The sequence below is a fragment of the Lipomyces japonicus genome (genome assembly GCF_038497905.1).
Source record: "Lipomyces japonicus strain CBS 7319 unplaced genomic scaffold V1514scaffold_7, whole genome shotgun sequence".
Lineage (NCBI taxonomy): Eukaryota > Fungi > Ascomycota > Lipomycetes > Lipomycetales > Lipomycetaceae > Lipomyces > Lipomyces japonicus.
Window position 1 is genome coordinate 1 of NW_027117819.1, and position 17,090 is coordinate 17,090.

The following is a 17,090-nucleotide window of genomic DNA, read 5'->3' on the forward strand; positions in this document are numbered from 1 at the left end:
AAAGCTTATAAAATAAGTTAATTGTTGATAAAATTACTATGGTTAACAAACGTAAGTTTGTTTTAGCCCACTATATATAGTTTACTGTAGTTAACCATACTTTTCGATTAAAGTTAAAGAAACCCACGGTTCTCATAACGTACTCAAAACAGACAACCAAGACATTTTGCTCGAAACTCCTTAATCTTGGTCCGATCAATGGTTGACACATAATATTTTCCCAGCGCATCTGTCCAACTGACGCTGCCTGAGAAAAATTCGCGCTCGTTCACTTGCAACAGGTTTATAGACGATTCCACATTATGACTCGTAATTTTATGACCTGGTGGAACGAATGATTTCAGAGACACAATCTTGGTTCCTTTTTGAAAATTGACTCCAATTGTGATTTTTATGTACTACTCGATATTATAGAGCTACCAATATTTGACTCTTGGGTTTGCTATCTACAATGCAGGTCGACAAGGTTCGCTTGGTTGCACTACATGGTTTGTCTTTGATTAAACCACTCACGAACGACGTTCATCTCAAATTTTTTTGCCATTCGCACGTTTGTAATCAATTCCAATTATGCTCAAAGTATTGTAAACTGTGACGTGACAGCAGGGTCGGAGGATGGCGATGGATTGAAGCCAGTCATGATGTATGTGTATTCTTGATTAAACAATCGATAATAGATTAAACAATCGATAATAATAATGATGATAATAATGATAATTATCGATTGTTTAATTAAGAATACACATACATCATGACCAACTCCAATCCATCTCCATCCTCCGACCCTGCTGTAACGTCACATAAACTGCATTTTCGAGTCTTTGTCTCCATGGTCCGTAGGCTTTTTTTTTTTTTTTTTTTTTTTTTGTGAACAGGCTAATCGTTTCTAATCAATATAAATGGCGGTAAGGTCTCATGAAAATCATGTCTGCCGAGACATGAAAGTAGAGTATTTTATATGAGCTGCTTTATATTTAATTTTTTTTTTTTTTCTTAAATAGACATTTCAACTTGAAAAGTTTAAAAGTATTTTAAAAAATCAATATTGGATAATACGGATTTCATTAATAAACAATTCTATGATATCTTGAACGTAGCCTATTTCCTTTGTTTTAACTATATAGTTATATTGTTTGGCAGCTTTCAAAATATTGCTTCATAATGTCACTTTTATTCTCGTGCTTGACGCAAAACTTTAAAATTAGTTTATTTAAAGTTCAATATAAATAATCTCAAATTAAATTTAAGAAATTTCTTGGCAAATGCAAAATCGGTTTGCAAAAGTTGGTACGACGTTAATACAATTTGGCAAAAAAGACAAAAAAAATACTGTTTGTACTCCGCATAAACAAAAAAATAAATAAACAAATACTTGGTTTGATAAAATGTAATGTTACGTCATCAGACATGCGCGCAGTGGAACGAAAACAAACTGGATCATTGCCCATAATAATTTTTTTTTTTTTTAAAAAAAATAAAAGATCCCAGTTTATTAAGTACAGGAATAATTAAAACAGTGTGCCGTCACTTTGAATAGCAATCGGCGGACCCTTAGTATCCGGCCGTTTCGTAGCAGCGATTTCTCTACCACCTGTCCATGATCCGGCTTCCAACAACTGCGGCAATGAAAGATCAATCTTTAAATAAGCATTGATTTCTGGCAACAGCCGGTCCAGCAATCCGACCGTTAACGCGCGCCATTCGATAATCACGTCATCGTAGGCAGAAAAAACGGGCACGATCGCGTCGTCGTCGTGACTCTCACCACCGCCAAGGGCTTTGGCAGCTTCGATCCCGCGCTTGAGCACGCCGGGCTTCAATTGCAACACGCCAAAGTCAACAAACAAACCGCCATTTCGATACTCGGGTAATCCGGTTTGCAATTCTTTGTTTGTGATTTCAATGCCGGCATATTTTTCAATCGGCACCACGATGGAATAACAAAGCCATTGACTAAGCTTGTGAAACGGCACAATACGGTCGGCTTCAATGGGCTCGTTACTAAGTGTCGATATATTCCAGGCATCGCCAAGTGAAACACCGTCAAGCACCGTTCGGCCCTTGGGCCAGATTGGGCCCAGGCCATCCATAAGCACGTTCCAAAGCACCGTAACGTTGACCTTGTTACTCGAATCCGCCTGTGTTTTCAAATAATCTAACCAAAACAAATATTTGCGTTAGCCACCTAAAAATAGATTGAGCTTTTTTTTTTATTTTTTTTTTTTTTTTGAAATCACAAATATCTTACCAACCAAGTTTCCTGGCCGGCCGTCGGGGCCAAAAAACTGCTTGCTACTTGCCAGGGCAACGCCCAGTCTCTGTAATAACTCTGCCCTGCCCTCTGCACCACTCAGCTCATTGATTGGCCCGTGTTGCAACGCAGTCGTGATTGTGTCTATAGTGATATTACTCAAGGCCTTGGCATCGACTTGGTACTTGTTCTCGGGAGCGGATGATAAAGCGCCTGACTTGAACAAGTACAGGCTGGCGACAGCCAGTCCCTCAGATCTCGAGTACACGTTACCGGTGCCGGGCTCAGTATATGTCCATTGATTACCAGCGCCTGCATCTAGCAGCACGGACACGACAAACAAATCAACCAGCCGGCGTGCCACTTCGACCCGGTCGACTTGGTCGCCAAACTCTGCCACCAACTGGTCGACACGGCTTATGCCTCCAACATCAAAATGTTGCCATCTGCCATGAGACGGAATCGCACTGTAATTTGGCTCATAGTCCCTCGAAATTATTTGCGCCACGTAGGACACGACTGCTGGGATCGCGTCTGGGTGGAACACAAAGTTGGAAGCCTCGCCGCGTTCGGCTTTGGCCAAGACCTTGACTGATTGAGCACGAACTGCCGGAAGGGTGCGAAGATATTGTGCCATTAAGAAACAAATTTACTGCTTTTTGTGTTGCCACTCGGCGTATTGGACGGTTTAAATGATCAAGCAGGACATGCTGTTTTAATCGACTTGCTTCTGATACCTAAAATCGTGAACCGTTCCCGTCGGTCGCGCGCGCGCGCGCCGTGAGGCTTTCTCGATATGACTCGAGCTTCGTCATCGATAAGACAGAGACCATGCCGGAGCAAGTTTATATATAACCTGTTTCAAACGTAGCTATACTCTGTTATTCACAATATTATTGCAAGAATAAAATGGCAATTCCATCAAACGTGTCCGTATCAACAAATCCACTCGTGCTGGCAAAATTGTCCCAATTGCGGTCCGACACGGTGCGGCAATTGGAGATCAAGGCCCTGACCAGCCAACTTACAACGCTCTTGTCATCAGAAGCTCTTGCGAATGCGTTTACGATTGCGGCCCCATTTGGATTACAAGACACGACCGCTACTGGTGAAATATTTGAACCGGTCACGTTGTCACCTTCGAACGTCGTGCTGGCGCCCGTGCTGCGGTCCGGCTTGGCCATGGTCGATTCGGTCCTGAGTCTGTTGCCGTTCGAGAACGTGCCAGTGCATCATTTGGGATTGTTTAGAGATAAAGTTTCGTTAGAACCTGTTGAATATTACAACAAGTTGCCGGTATTGCGCGACGGTGAGACGGTTGACCTCGCCATCGTGCTCGATCCGGTCATTGCAACCGGTGGAACCGCATCAGCCGTGATCCAGTCATTAAAGTAAGAAGCATATGACATCTGATGATAATTGACTAACTTTTTTTTTTAAAAAAAAGAGAATGGGGCGCAAAAAAAATCATATTCATTTCAATTATTGGATCCGAGCAAGGCGTGACAAGAGTGGCATCGGAATGGCCTGAGGCGGTCAAGTTATACGTGGCTGCGATCGACCCCATAATTTCTTCCAGTGGCTACATCCTTCCTGGGTATGTTTTTTTTTTTTTTTTTTTTAATTGGTTTTTGTTTAAAAAGTTCTTGCTAACATTTAAAAAAAGTATCGGTGACATTGGTGATCGACTTAATAGCACATCGTAAATGAAATCAACTATCGACTGATAATGCCAAATCCAATAACTATATACGCTCCACATGTAAATAGTAAAAATGAATCAATATAAACATATTTTACAATTTTTTTTTTTTTTTTTAATTTTGCATACTTGTAACAACGTTCTATTTTCTTCTCCGTCGGCGGCCACCAGCGACCTTAACCGCTTCAGCAACAACTTGGCCTGCCGCCACTGATTTCTTGCTGCCGCTCTTGATTTTCTTTTTAAACTCATTACCATCTTCGTCCGACTGCTGCTTATCATTATCATCGTCATCATCATCATCTTGATATATTGCCCTAGTGGGGAATTCAACACCCAACCTGGCAAGCGCTTGCGTCCATACCCATTTAGGTAAGCGCACGAGCACCGTGTTGCCCCATCGGGCAGGCTCAATCGCGTTCACGTCAAGCAAGAACTCGTCATTCGAAACCGGATCCACGATCCATACCGTTCCGTCAGGATATACCACGAACGTGCGACCGGATTGATCTTGCAATCTGCGTTTTGAAAAATGTGCCGGCGGCAACCCGGATGGCCATGCTTGCAACTTGCAATCCGAAATATGTTGCCGCATGCGTCGGATTTCTGATTGCGCCGTAATTTTTAACACAACGTAATGCGCGACCGACGTGATAGCATACAAAAAAATTACCACCGTGATCAATCCGGGACGGAACCGGGCATAATAATAACCAGTACCTTTCCATTTGGGGAATCCTTTTTCAAGGAAAAAATCATACCGTTCCTTATCCGAACCTCGTAAAATATTGGCCACGACTCCCAACCGGGCAAACCTTTCAGTAGCCTTGGCCGACGGATTCTTGTCCGGGTGCAATTGTCGTGATTTTTTCCGGTACGCCTTTGTGATTTGATCTGCCGTGGATGAAGAACCGGTTGAAAGACCCAAAAAATCTGTTTTGAATCATAGTTGTTAGCAGCGAATTATTTTTTAAAAAGCAAGTCCAAAAGTTTTACATAAAAAAACAAAAAAAAAACATACGGTAAAAATTTACACCTTTGCCCTCGTTCTGTTCAATTTCTTCATGCAATCGGAAAATTTCATGATCTTTTTCAGTCCATGCTGCAAAAGTAGTTGCAATCAGTAACGAAAAAATTAAGCAAACAATTGCTTTCCGCATGGCTGCTTAAACCCCCCCTCAGTTTTCCAAACCGGGTTGTAGTAAGTTGGTTTACTTAACCCCCACGGGCATAAAAAAAATTACTGGATCTTCGACGGCCATTTTGGCGAGACGTAAGCTGGCGGTGGGGTTCGTAGGTCCGCCAGCATATAACTAATGAATGATACTATACAGGCAAACATGTTTTGGATAAAAAATCAATTGCAATATAGATAGAAACCAAAACCAATCAAATGTCATCGATTCGTACGGCAACCAAACGTTTGCTCTCAACTTCAACTTCAACCTCGTCGTCATCAAAACTCACGGTCGGCTACGTTCCTGAACACTTCTCCACGCCATTATTTTTCGCCCAACAGAATGGTTCGTACTCATTAGGCTCACCCGAATTTGTGCCGTTCGTATCCGGCACGGGACACATGATTGAATCATTAAAAAATAAAGAAATTGACGTGGCGGTCGGATTAACGGAAGGGTTCGTGGCTGGGTTGGGTAAAGGAGCTGATTTTTATAAGATCATTGGCACGTACGTGCAATCTCCATTATGTACGTACGTATTGATTTGTCAACAATTCTTTTTTTTTCTGATTTTTTTTTTTCTTTTTTTGGTCGTACTAGGTTGGGCAATTAGTACCGGAATTAATCGGGCAGATGTGTCTTCAATCGACTCCTTAAAAGGCGGCAACATTGGCATTTCCCGGATCGGTTCTGGTTCGTACGTGATGCCGTTCGTGTTGGCCAAGCAGCAAGGCTGGACCACGACCACAACCAAATCATTATTTAATTTTAAAATTTTAAATAATTTTAAAAATTTACGTGACGGCGTAAATTCTAAAATTGCTGATGCGTTCCTTTGGGAATTTTTCACTTCAAAACGATATTATGATTCTCAAGAGATCAAATACGTGGACAGGATTTACACGCCATGGCCGTCATGGACGATTACTGCCCGGACTGACATTATCGAATCATCATTAGTCGATCAACTCAAGTCATTTTTAAGCGGCTTAAATGACGGAATTACGTTTTTCAATCAAAATCCGGAAAACGCAATCAAACACATTTCCACAAACTTGGATTACACGGCACAAGACGCCAGCGAATGGATCAAGACGGTCGAATTTGCCAAAGATGTTGGCAAAATTGACAAGCATGTGATTGTTGATAACACGGTTGAAATCTTGGCCCAAGCTGGTGTTATTACGGACGCCAAATCTCTAGACACGTCCAATTTTATCGCACGATTGTAAAAAGAAAACCATGTGTTTAAACGAAAAAAAGCATCATAAATGTATATTATATAAAAACGGTAAAAAAATGAATTGTTCTATTAATACAATATAAAAAAAATAAATCATATAAATGATAAAACCCGGATCTATTAGCCACATGAAAAAGATTAAATTAGTATAAAGGCGAGAAAAAATGAGGAAAAATATTAAAGTAGTCCATCAACCGAAGGAAAAAAAAAAAAAAGAAAAATTATTAAAAGATAGGTCTGACTATATTCAGAAACGCCGTAACCCAATATGATTAAATTGTCATTTTCCCAAAAAGTTCCGATCAAACTTTTTTTTTATTTTTGATTTTTGGGGGAGGAGGAGGGGGTTTAATTATTTGAGTATTGAGCACTGTTTCCAAGTTTTGATCTTAGCTTGGCACCAAATCTGTAGAAGCAAAATGGAATTAATACCATGGCAAGAGAAATAAACGCCAACAACCAAGAAGCCCATTGCTTGCCCAATCGATGGTACATCTGAGTAGTAAACAACGGGAACGCGGCACCACCTGCAGATCTGGTAAATACCTTGGCCGCCAATGCGGACGCGGCACATTTTTCATAAGAATCAATGATGTAGTTGTTAACCGAAAAGTAAATCAAAACCATGCCATAACCAAACGCAATGCCAGCTGATGCCGGACCGACCCAGAAAACATGTTTGAATGAAGTAGCACCGAGAATAAACAACGCGATTGGCACGAACGGGGCGCCAATCATGGCACCAACTAATCTGTCCTCCGGCGTGGCCTTGCGTCGTGACGTGGTCTTGGTGTATAATTTTTCCAAAATTGGCGTAGTAATTAATGCAAATCCGGCGCCAATAAGAATTGGAATAAACATGAGGCCAATCTTGTTATCCAAAAACCCGTACAGCTCACCAAATATAACCGGATAAGCAAAGAAAAAAGCGTAAAGAAGCGAGTAAATAAGAACAATGTAGATATTCATTAAATCCAAAACAGGCTCAGTCACGATCAAGTACATTGGTCGAATTAACACGGTTCGGATGATTTCAGACAATGGTGCCTTGAGTCGCTCTTGCTCGGTCATGATGTTTTGATTGCCAGTCTGGCGTCTTAATTTCCTGGCCCTGCTCTTAAGAATAGATGGAGCGTAGGTTTCAGGAATAAGACAAATGATAATGGTCATGACACCGGCGAATGCCATGTTCACCCATAAAATCAGATCAAGACGGTGAGTGCTGACCGTGATAAACCCGCAAACAAGCGGTCCAATAACGGGTCCGCAATAAGGAGCGGCAGCAAAATAAGCAATGGCATTACCTCTGTGAGCCATGGGCCAGATATCAGCTATTGAGCCCCCGGCAAGTACCAAACCTGAACTGGCAAAAACACCACAAAGAAATCTGCTGACAATCAAGCCACCAATGTTGGGTGATAATGCACAGGGAATGTTAAATATCGTGTAAAGGGATAGCGAAATAAAGTATACAGGACGACGGCCAAACTGTTCAGAAAGTGGCGACCAGGCCAACGGGCCGACAGCGAAACCGACGACCATGACAGAGCAAGTCAAGATTGCAACTTCAAGACTGACATGGTATTTTTTCTCAATCAGGCCAAGGCCACCAGTGACGCATGATGAACCGAAGGCAACAGACACGACGAGCATGGACACCATTAAGGTGACATACCATTTATACCAGGTACTCCAATTCTAAATTAAAATAATAATTAGTTCTGTACATCTTAGCAAACATTCTTGTAATATAAACTTTTCGTACCATTGGGTTTTCCTTGTCGCCGATCGTAAACGTAACGTATTCAATATCGCTCTCGGCCTTCTCTGTCTCTTCAGAAATGGCAGCAACCGCATCAGGCCTGCCACGGAATGACCGGATTGTGGCTACCGGGACCAAACCAGTTTGGGTTTCGGCCGTGTATTCGTCAGGGAACTCAGCTTTATCGGCCTGTTCGGTAGCAAACGGGAAGTTAATGTCCGCCGTGGGTTTCCGTGATAGCCTACTGGCCAAACTTGCAGCAGTCTCTGTACGATGAAGCCTAATGTTGGTGGCAGTTACGGAGAGCGGGTCATCAAGGTCTGCAATATCAGCTGCCTCTGGCGGTAATGAAGACGCGGGCACGAACCCCGTGGCGGTCTCTGTTTCATATTCTTGTGGGAATTGAGCCCTGTCCAGGTTCTCTGTTGTGAATGGGAAATTAATGTCGAGACCGGTGTGTGACAAGGTCTTTGTTAATCCAGCATCGTCACCATAAGACTGCGATTTTTCATGATTGCTGCTGGCTTGAGAGTCAACCACGGTCGACTCAGCTGATGAGCGTGATGGCTTATCTTCGTTAGCCATTTGGAAATGAAGAGTGAAGGCTAAGTAAGAATTGAGGGCGGAGGAGTGGTGGGTGAAGAGTGAGGTATGAGGTTGAGGTTGAGGTTGAGGTTGAGGTTGAAGTGAATTGACTTGTTTGTGGGAAAAGGACAAAGAAACAATGAAAAATGTATTATATTCAGTGTATGGGAAGAGGGGATGTGGGAAATATATATGAAATGGAAAACCCGGCCGCCGGCCCGGAGCAAACGGTGGAGCATCAAGACCTGGTGGAGCAGATCACGGAGCCAACAATGTTCTTGACGACGTGTGAATACGTCGTCCGTTATTGCATCTCAAAGCAACGCGGCGCGCAGCGCGGGTCTTTCTTCCCTATGACATCGCTTGAAACTATAAATTTGAACTTAGTATTGGCAACCGGGCGCCAACTTCCGGGGTTGCCCCCGGCACAAGTCTTGTTGCTAGTTTAACTTGTGGAGATGACCAACGTCGTTCGTTGCTAGGCCGAAACAAGGTCGAACGTGAGACCTGAGACCTGAGACGTGGGACGTGGGACCATGTCTTTCTTACGGTTCATACGAAAAATTCTCGAAAATTTGCAACAGCCGGTTTGCTCATCTCCATCTTTCATGCCTTAACGGGCCAAACAATGGAATTCCTCGGAGGCCATGCATCTGCCACCGTCCTCACCGTGCTACGCTCCGGTGCTCAGTCCTCTGTGATACTTATGCCAGAGCTGCTGCGCCTCCGAGGCAGTTATGCCTTAACCACGCAAGTTCTCCGGAGCTGGCCTCGGGACCCCTGCACCGTGCGGCTGGCGAAAACTCAGTTTGTTTGTTACTCTGTATGTTATAACAGTTATTTTCAAAGAAAACGTGGTGTTTATAGAGTTATCGAATGTCCATGCTGCATCGACAACAATACTCCTTTCTGTAATGGTCACCCGATTCAACGTTCCATATCCCATTGCTAATTAAAAAAAATTAAACGCATTGAAAGCGCTCATTAGTACACGTGAGTGGCGCCGCAATAACGGCAATTTTAACCGAATGTACACATAATTTTACTTGGCTGTGTGATGAGACTTGAACGTTGCGGAGTCGTTAGTCAGATTGTTTTTCTGAAAGTAAAGCCAGCCAGCACTCATATACATTTGATACATCACACTACATCAGCCACAAACAAAGCATCTGGGTTTGGTGTAGAATCTGGAGTTGTGTATAATTCATTAATTTCCAGTAAATTAATCATCTCTGGCAAGTCGAAGTTTCATCATTGCCAAACTCGTCCAATGTCATTTGTGTTTTATTATGTGTTTTAATAAAAGGTTTAAAATCATAAAGCAGTGCTGTTGAATTAAAAGATTGGCTTGCTATATAACTAATCAGCATAAATTCATTCTGTCGACGTCATTGTCCCAGTTTCAAAAAATTATGCACAGCGTGGTTAGGGCAGAACTTGCTGTGGGATGTAAAAAAAAATTCATATTCGCTTGTGCTATCAGATGCTACCTCCAGTTGATTGATATATATATATATATATTTAAAACAATATGGCAGCGCCAGCAATTGTTTGTATAGGCATGGCAGGTGCGTTATTGATTGCCGATTATTTTGCTCTAAAAAAGTAAATTTTGCTAACTTTTGATCAGGGTCTGGCAAGACCACGTTTATGCAACGACTGAACTCGCACCTGCATGCACAGGATGACCCGCCATACGTCATTAATCTTGATCCGGCCGTGCTGAACGTGCCATACGAGACCAACATTGATATTCGCGATTCGGTTAATTACAAGGAAGTCATGAAGCAATACAACTTGGGACCCAACGGGGCCATCATCACGTCACTAAACCTGTTTGCCACCAAGATTGATCAAGTGCTGGGTATAGTCGAACGGCGTGCTGCCGAAGTTTCTCACGTTTTGGTTGACACGCCAGGACAGATTGAATGCTTTGTATGGTCGGCATCGGGCGCGATCTTGCTGGATTCGCTGGCCACGGCGTTGCCTACCGTGGTGGCATACATTGTTGACACGCCACGGACAACGTCGCCGGCGACGTTCATGTCCAACATGCTGTACGCGTGCTCGATCCTATACAAGACCAAGTTGCCGCTAGTGGTCGTGTTCAACAAGACCGACGTGACCGATGCCGGGTTTGCCACCGAATGGATGACGGATTTCGAATCGTTTCAGGCCGCGCTCAGGGATTTGGATGAAGATGAAAACAATACTGCCGAAGGTGGCTCAGGGTACATGAACTCGCTTATGAATTCCATGAGTCTCGTGCTGGAAGAGTTTTACCGTCATTTGGATGTCGTATCCGTGTCGGCCTACACCGGTGCCGGCATGGATGATTTTTTGCAAGCCGTTGATCGAAAAGTGGAAGAATTTAATACTGATTACAAGGCAGAAATGGATCGAGTCTTGAAAGAACGAGAACAAGAAAAAGAAAAACGAAGACAAAAGGATTTGAACCGGTTGATGAAAGACATGGGTATTGATTCTGCCACCGGCCAGCATAAGGAAGAACCAGCACAAACCATTTCTGATGCCGAGGATGAAGATGAAGATGATAATGACGAGGATGAATTTGCTGAACGATTTCAAAATCCGGAAGACGCGGAGGGCTTATTGGATTACGATGACGATTCTGCCCAGTCTGACGTCGAGTAAGCCAGAACTAAAGAAAAAAAAAACAGAAAATCTGATGAAGTTTACTATGATAGAAGAAAAATATTTTGTATTATTAGGATGGGGGTTATAACTTGTGCATGTACATACTGCAAATTCAACAGATTAATATAGGATTCAATTACATAGATACGGACTAAGGGTAACCTTCTCGGAATCTGCAGCGCAGTTCCTCATCGGGTTTGACACCATCCTTTTCAAGTTCGTTAACCTATACCTACCCATCACGGTGCTCTCTACTGGGATTGAACTTCCGAGGAATATGAATTTTGTGTTTTTATCTTATTTAGTTGTTAAAGAATATATTGTTTCTATTAAGGTTATAATATCTTAGGCATGAATACCGGGACTGTTTAAGATTAACTATTGACAGATCTTACCTCATACTTACAACAATGGTTTATAGCTGTAAGTTGGTTGTATAATTCTAACGCAATTTATCAATCAAAAAATAAATAAAGAAAGGCGAAACAAAGCGAATTTGAAGCCAACAAAACAAAAAGAATAAATGAAATATACGAACTGTCCTGTAAGGCTGTAACGAATTAACCGGGAAAAAAAAAGTGGGTGAGCCATGTAACTAGGGAGAAGTATATATATTGTATGCAGCAAACAAGTGAGATAAGAGCGAGGCTCTAAACAAACCTCGTTGCGGTAGCCGCCGGTTGATACCGAAGCACGCCTTTTCCCTGACAGCTTATTTATATCCATCTCAGCTCTACCAAAACATTTAAAGTTCCTAAATTGAGCATTTTGAGTTTCAATAATGCTTAAATATGCTACATAAACTTTTACTATGGCAACCGTGGTTGGTCGCATACTTCGCCTAAATCGCATAAATCGCAACAAGTAAACAGGTTTCTAAAAATGGTTTATAGTTACTTTTTTAGATAGTATTTTATGTACTCCAACACACACAATACACAAACAGAGTATTTTTTTTTTGCTGCCACCACTCTTCTTCAAAATGGCGGTATCCAACCTTGTACTGCATCCCGAAACTTTATATTTGAGTGACAGGAACCACATGTACAAAAACGAAAAAAAAAAAAAACTTTATTTCTGGACACGAACTTCTTTCAACGTCATAAATCAAGTTGTACATGTGGTGGTGGTACCTGCGTCTGGCCGCGGAATTTAAACCCTACCATTTTTTTTTTTTTTTTGCGTACCTCGACTCGCATCGCGTAAACTCCGAAGATCGAGAAAAGAAAAGCCGAAACGCGAGCGGTGGTTTTTACGTTTAATAAGCCATGTGTATATATAGTTTTTTTATTTCTACCCCGACCCTGAGGCCGATCATAATTATCGTTCATATATATATCGTTGTACAGTGGTAATTGTGCAGCACTTGATACAACTACAACATATATAGATGTTCACTAACCGAGGTCCCACTCCAATTCGTTGAGTGTGTTTTTTCGAGTTTATATTGTATAAATTTTTTGCTGAAAAAAAAAAAAAATTTATCATGCAAATATACACGTACTACAAATATATATTCGTTATGATATTTATAATGGCAGTAACTCTTGCAAATTAGCTACAAACCTGTCGTTTGCATTGATTGCATGCCTGAGAAGGTCAAGTTTTATTAGATGTACGTGGTCGTATTACAAAAAAATATATATGTACCGCACAACGACTTGCAGCCTGAAATGCAAGGTTTGATGTACCGAAAGCAAATCAAGTGCATAAGGTACTACATAATACAATTAAAATTATTTTCGGTTCTATTTTTTTTTCATACTCATTTGTAAATAAACCACGTACTTCAATTAATGATAATTTAACAAAATTACTTTAGGTATATATATCCTCTCTTCCCCAAAAAAAAAAGAAAAAAAAAAAATTCTTACCGTTGTAAAAATTTCTTTAATGAAATGAAATTTTCTTTACCAAATTGAAATCATGTTTACTAATATCAAAAAAAAATTACTTAATTCAATGTTGTAATTTTAAATTAATTTAATTTTATGACAAAAAAAAAAAAAGATATCAAAAGATCTTTCCAAAGTGATGACGAATGTACCCGGTATACTAAATTGAAACATTCTCTGCATGGAATGTATACATCTGCAGCCTCTTTGGTGGGTACAGTGGAAAAGACAGAAAAAAACAACTTTAAATACGGGGGTACATGCGTCAAAAAAAAAAAACAAGGTTTTTAACAACGTGAAGTTTATAAATATGAAAGTGACATCAGCAGCTTTAAACCTTATATGTATGCATCTTGATTTTTGGGCGTAAAAGCCAAGTCTTTTTTTGGCGATTTTTTTTTGTTGGTTTTTTTAATGTGGCTCGGCTTGCAAATGAAAAAAAATTATAAATTAGATTGATATCGTTTACGGTATATTTGACAATGTCGATACCTCTGTGAGATACGATAACCTGGAGATCATGACACGATGTTGAATTGCCGGATATTTCGATGGTGCGAACTTTTGTAGCGTTTTTATATGCAGAAATCAGCCGGTAACCGGAACTTTGTGGCTGGATTACTTCATCCTTCGTCACCCATTTGCCAATACCAGCAAAGGTCGTCATACAAAATATAAGCTTTTTCTTGTAATTTATTTTCCAACACTAGTTATTACTGGCACATATATATATACACGTTTTTTGTAGATATTATCTACCCGGTCATTTAATTTTTTATATAGGCTAATGTTAATTCGACCGAATGTTGTGCGAGTGTTTCATATGGATCGGTTACAGCCGGTGGCATATACTGTCTAAAGGATTGGGATGCAAAGCAAACAGGTGTGTATTAGATAATAAAACTTTATTTATTATGATAACTAGTGCGAACACGAAAATGAAATCTTTGGAATGGTATTATATCGCTATAGCTAGGCTTGACGTACCCCAAAGCTGCTTGGTATACCAAATATTTGTATATATAAGGTTATCAAACATGGTGGTTATAATCTATACATAGTGTACCCGTATTATATTAGTACAGTTGTAGGAGGGAGAAACCCGTCCAGCGGCAAACACGAAATTAGATATTTATGATGGATGTATCCAAGCAGACGGTATGCGAGTTCATTTGCTTATATTCATGGTTATATTTACATGTAATGAAGCAATTCAACCGACGACTACACGCTCTTTAAAATCGTTGTTTTGCCTTGTTACGTGTTTACCGTCATGTATATGTATATATATATGGAAGAATCCTAAAAAAACAAAATTAGATTTCCTGAGAAAATGCATACTTCAGTTTTTGATTCAAGAAATCCAGCTGTATTAAATTTTGTGTTGATTTTATATTCTGTTTCCACACATATCAACCTGTCGTCGCGTAACAAAAATTAAAGTTCAGAATGGCGTATCTGTTTATATCTTTTTTTTGTTTTTTTGCGGCTGCGAGTGTTCACCCCTTTCGCAAAAAAGCGAACCTTAAAAACTCAAAAAAGTAAAAAAAAAACAAAAACAAAAAGCAAATATAGTAAAAAGGGAGGTACTTCATTTTTTATGTAAGGTACCACGTAAAGTACAAACAAAAATGGAAAGGCCGCGAAATAATTGCCCTTTACTTGACAACCGACGTTTTTAAAAAGCAATACACTCTCAAAAAAAAAAAAAAAAAAAAAAGACAGGGGTTTTAACTTTTTGCATTATCCGTTTTTAAGAATTGAAAAGGGGGAGGAAGAGGAAGCTGCCATGTTACATAACCTTGAACCGAATATATGCAAAATATAGTATATATAATAATGCATGCGTCCTATGAATGATGTTGCCTTGATTTTTCTTCTTCCCAAGGATTTTTGCCAGTGTATATTCTTTATTTTTCTTTTTTTTTTTTGCATTCTAAACATTGCTCTTGATTGTTGCCGTGTTTATTTTTCTTCTTCTTTGCCCAAAATGATGGCCAATCCTCTTTTCCCACCACACCACGGGTCAGCGACGTCGTCTTCGTCATCTTCATCTTATAGACACAATCAACACCATCTTGACCACCAGCACCAGCATGATATTGTTCTGCCGTCGTTGTTTATTCGGCCTCAGCCGGTTCAACCCGTGCCTCATCTGCCATACCAATTGCAACGCCACTCTTCAGATACTAACGTTCGTCATCCTTCATATCCAGTCATGCCGCTGCCGCGTCACCGACCGCCACAAACGTTTTACACAAGCCAAAACTCACCTTCTCCATTACCTTCGGCAACTGTCATAAGCCTACCAATGACAAGCGTGCCCACAGACGCGTCATTGCCACCATTACTTCCGCCACCGCTGCCGTTGCATGCCACATCACCCACGCCTTCACCGAAAGTTAAACCTTCACTTGCATTATACGCTTACCATAATCAACAACAACTTCATCATCATCATCATCATCATCATCATCATTCACCTTCGCCTTCACCTTCACCAAGGCCTCAACCTCAATCATCACATTTACAATTACATATCCAACCACAACATCAACATCAACATCGACTGCATCTACCCGCGCACGTGGCTGCCGCGGTGGCCGACATTACCGCACCAAAACCAGTCAGGGAAATCAAGCGTCGGACCAAGACTGGCTGCCTGACGTGCCGCAAGCGTCGCATAAAATGCGATGAGCGGCACCCCATGTGTTTTAACTGTGCCAAGTCCAAGCGCGTGTGCATGGGTTACGACCCCATCATGTTCAAAGCCTCTGCCGACTCCAGTCGTGTTGATGTCGTCAATTCGAACGTGGTCGATAATAATAGGAACATGACCAATCGTGATGGCAGCAGGAGCAAGAAGCGCACGATTGATCACGCCGACGATGACGCCGAAGTTGAAAAAATTGACATTCGTTCGCCGGCCGCATATGACGGTACTTTTAGGGACGACAAAATTTTAGATCAAGACCGTTCTTCAGGCATTAAAAGAATCAAGATTGATTCGCTTTTAATAGAAACCTAGAACCTGGTTTTTAATTATGTCCATTTTGCATATTCACTACTTATTTCAAAATGCAAAATTTATTTATCAGCATTTGTCATTTGTTTTATAAATGTCTCTATCTTTTTTTTTTTTTTTTGTATCCATATTATCATCATTTACAGGGTTCAATTGTTCGGTGTTGTCTTACATTTTGGCTTAAAATTTATTTTTGTTTTTTTGGGATACGGAATTGGGAAGGCGAAAAGGAACATGGAATCATAAAATATAGTTAAATGTAATAATTATATAGCATATATAGAACAAGTAATTACAGTTTATATGCCGTGTTTTGAACACCAAAAACAAACAAAAGGGAATGCGCTAATGTACGGAAAACCCCAAACCGTAAATGGGTTTTATTTATATTAAGCCTCGATCTCGAGGCTATTTATCACACTTCAAGATCGCTGCCTCATTTATTTATATTTATTATACTCAAAACAACCAACGAGTCGTGTCAAAGCTTTATGATCTTAACCTATAGTTTTTTCTATGAAGATCTTCGATCTCGTCTAAATTGATTGTCCCTGAGTCAACTACAGGTACCTTAGTTCCCGTATACCACTTGTAAGATTTAGATTTAGATTAGCTTCCCATCTTAAGCGACAAATACGGCAATCCGAATCGGGGTAATTGAAGCTTTCGCTAAAGTTGACCTTGTAACATTACTATGTACGTAACTATTATACATGGCAACCGCTGTATGCCAACCAGTAAAGCTTTACTTTTGCATGCCTTACACGGACTTTTATATGGATTGGCATAAT

At 40.7% G+C, this 17,090-nt stretch overlaps 7 protein-coding genes across 7 annotated transcripts; 4 read left to right on the top strand and 3 right to left on the bottom strand.

The window, feature by feature from the left end:
• Positions 1-1,217: 1,217 nt before the first annotated feature.
• On the bottom strand, positions 1,218-3,027 carry V1514DRAFT_326239 (uncharacterized protein). The gene is made up of 2 exons (XM_066926766.1): positions 2,249-3,027; positions 1,218-2,155 (listed from the first exon to the last, which is right to left on the bottom strand). Exons 1-2 carry the CDS (start codon positions 2,886-2,888, stop codon positions 1,509-1,511), a joined length of 1,287 nt encoding a protein of 428 aa, XP_066784917.1. The 5' UTR covers positions 2,889-3,027; the 3' UTR covers positions 1,218-1,508.
• A 36-nt stretch (positions 3,028-3,063) lies between these two features.
• On the top strand, positions 3,064-4,062 carry V1514DRAFT_326241 (uracil phosphoribosyltransferase-domain-containing protein). Its single transcript, XM_066926767.1, has 3 exons — positions 3,064-3,642; positions 3,699-3,848; positions 3,918-4,062. Exons 1-3 carry the CDS (start codon positions 3,161-3,163, stop codon positions 3,955-3,957), a joined length of 672 nt encoding a protein of 223 aa, XP_066784918.1. The 5' UTR covers positions 3,064-3,160; the 3' UTR covers positions 3,958-4,062.
• V1514DRAFT_303077 (uncharacterized protein) lies at positions 3,924-5,258 on the bottom strand. The gene is made up of 2 exons (XM_066925586.1): positions 4,975-5,258; positions 3,924-4,886 (listed from the first exon to the last, which is right to left on the bottom strand). Exons 1-2 carry the CDS (start codon positions 5,111-5,113, stop codon positions 4,096-4,098), a joined length of 930 nt encoding a protein of 309 aa, XP_066784919.1. The 5' UTR covers positions 5,114-5,258; the 3' UTR covers positions 3,924-4,095.
• V1514DRAFT_326247 (uncharacterized protein) lies at positions 5,242-6,463 on the top strand. The gene is made up of 2 exons (XM_066926768.1): positions 5,242-5,659; positions 5,732-6,463. The coding sequence occupies exons 1-2, from the start codon at positions 5,347-5,349 to the stop codon at positions 6,361-6,363; spliced, it is 945 nt and encodes a 314-aa protein (XP_066784920.1). The 5' UTR covers positions 5,242-5,346; the 3' UTR covers positions 6,364-6,463.
• Positions 6,464-6,542: 79 nt separating this feature from the next.
• On the bottom strand, positions 6,543-9,035 carry V1514DRAFT_204029 (major facilitator superfamily domain-containing protein). Its single transcript, XM_066924679.1, has 2 exons — positions 8,140-9,035; positions 6,543-8,072 (listed from the first exon to the last, which is right to left on the bottom strand). The coding sequence occupies exons 1-2, from the start codon at positions 8,719-8,721 to the stop codon at positions 6,723-6,725; spliced, it is 1,932 nt and encodes a 643-aa protein (XP_066784921.1). The 5' UTR covers positions 8,722-9,035; the 3' UTR covers positions 6,543-6,722.
• A 1,177-nt stretch (positions 9,036-10,212) lies between these two features.
• On the top strand, positions 10,213-11,775 carry V1514DRAFT_303088 (uncharacterized protein). Its single transcript, XM_066925587.1, has 2 exons — positions 10,213-10,289; positions 10,352-11,775. Exons 1-2 carry the CDS (start codon positions 10,253-10,255, stop codon positions 11,374-11,376), a joined length of 1,062 nt encoding a protein of 353 aa, XP_066784922.1. The 5' UTR covers positions 10,213-10,252; the 3' UTR covers positions 11,377-11,775.
• A 4,044-nt stretch (positions 11,776-15,819) lies between these two features.
• On the top strand, positions 15,820-16,035 carry V1514DRAFT_270012 (uncharacterized protein; the record flags this gene model as incomplete). The annotated part of the gene is made up of 1 exon (XM_066924820.1): positions 15,820-16,035. A coding segment is annotated over one exon (216 nt), but the record flags the coding sequence as incomplete, so codon positions are not given.
• Positions 16,036-17,090: the final 1,055 nt, after the last annotated feature.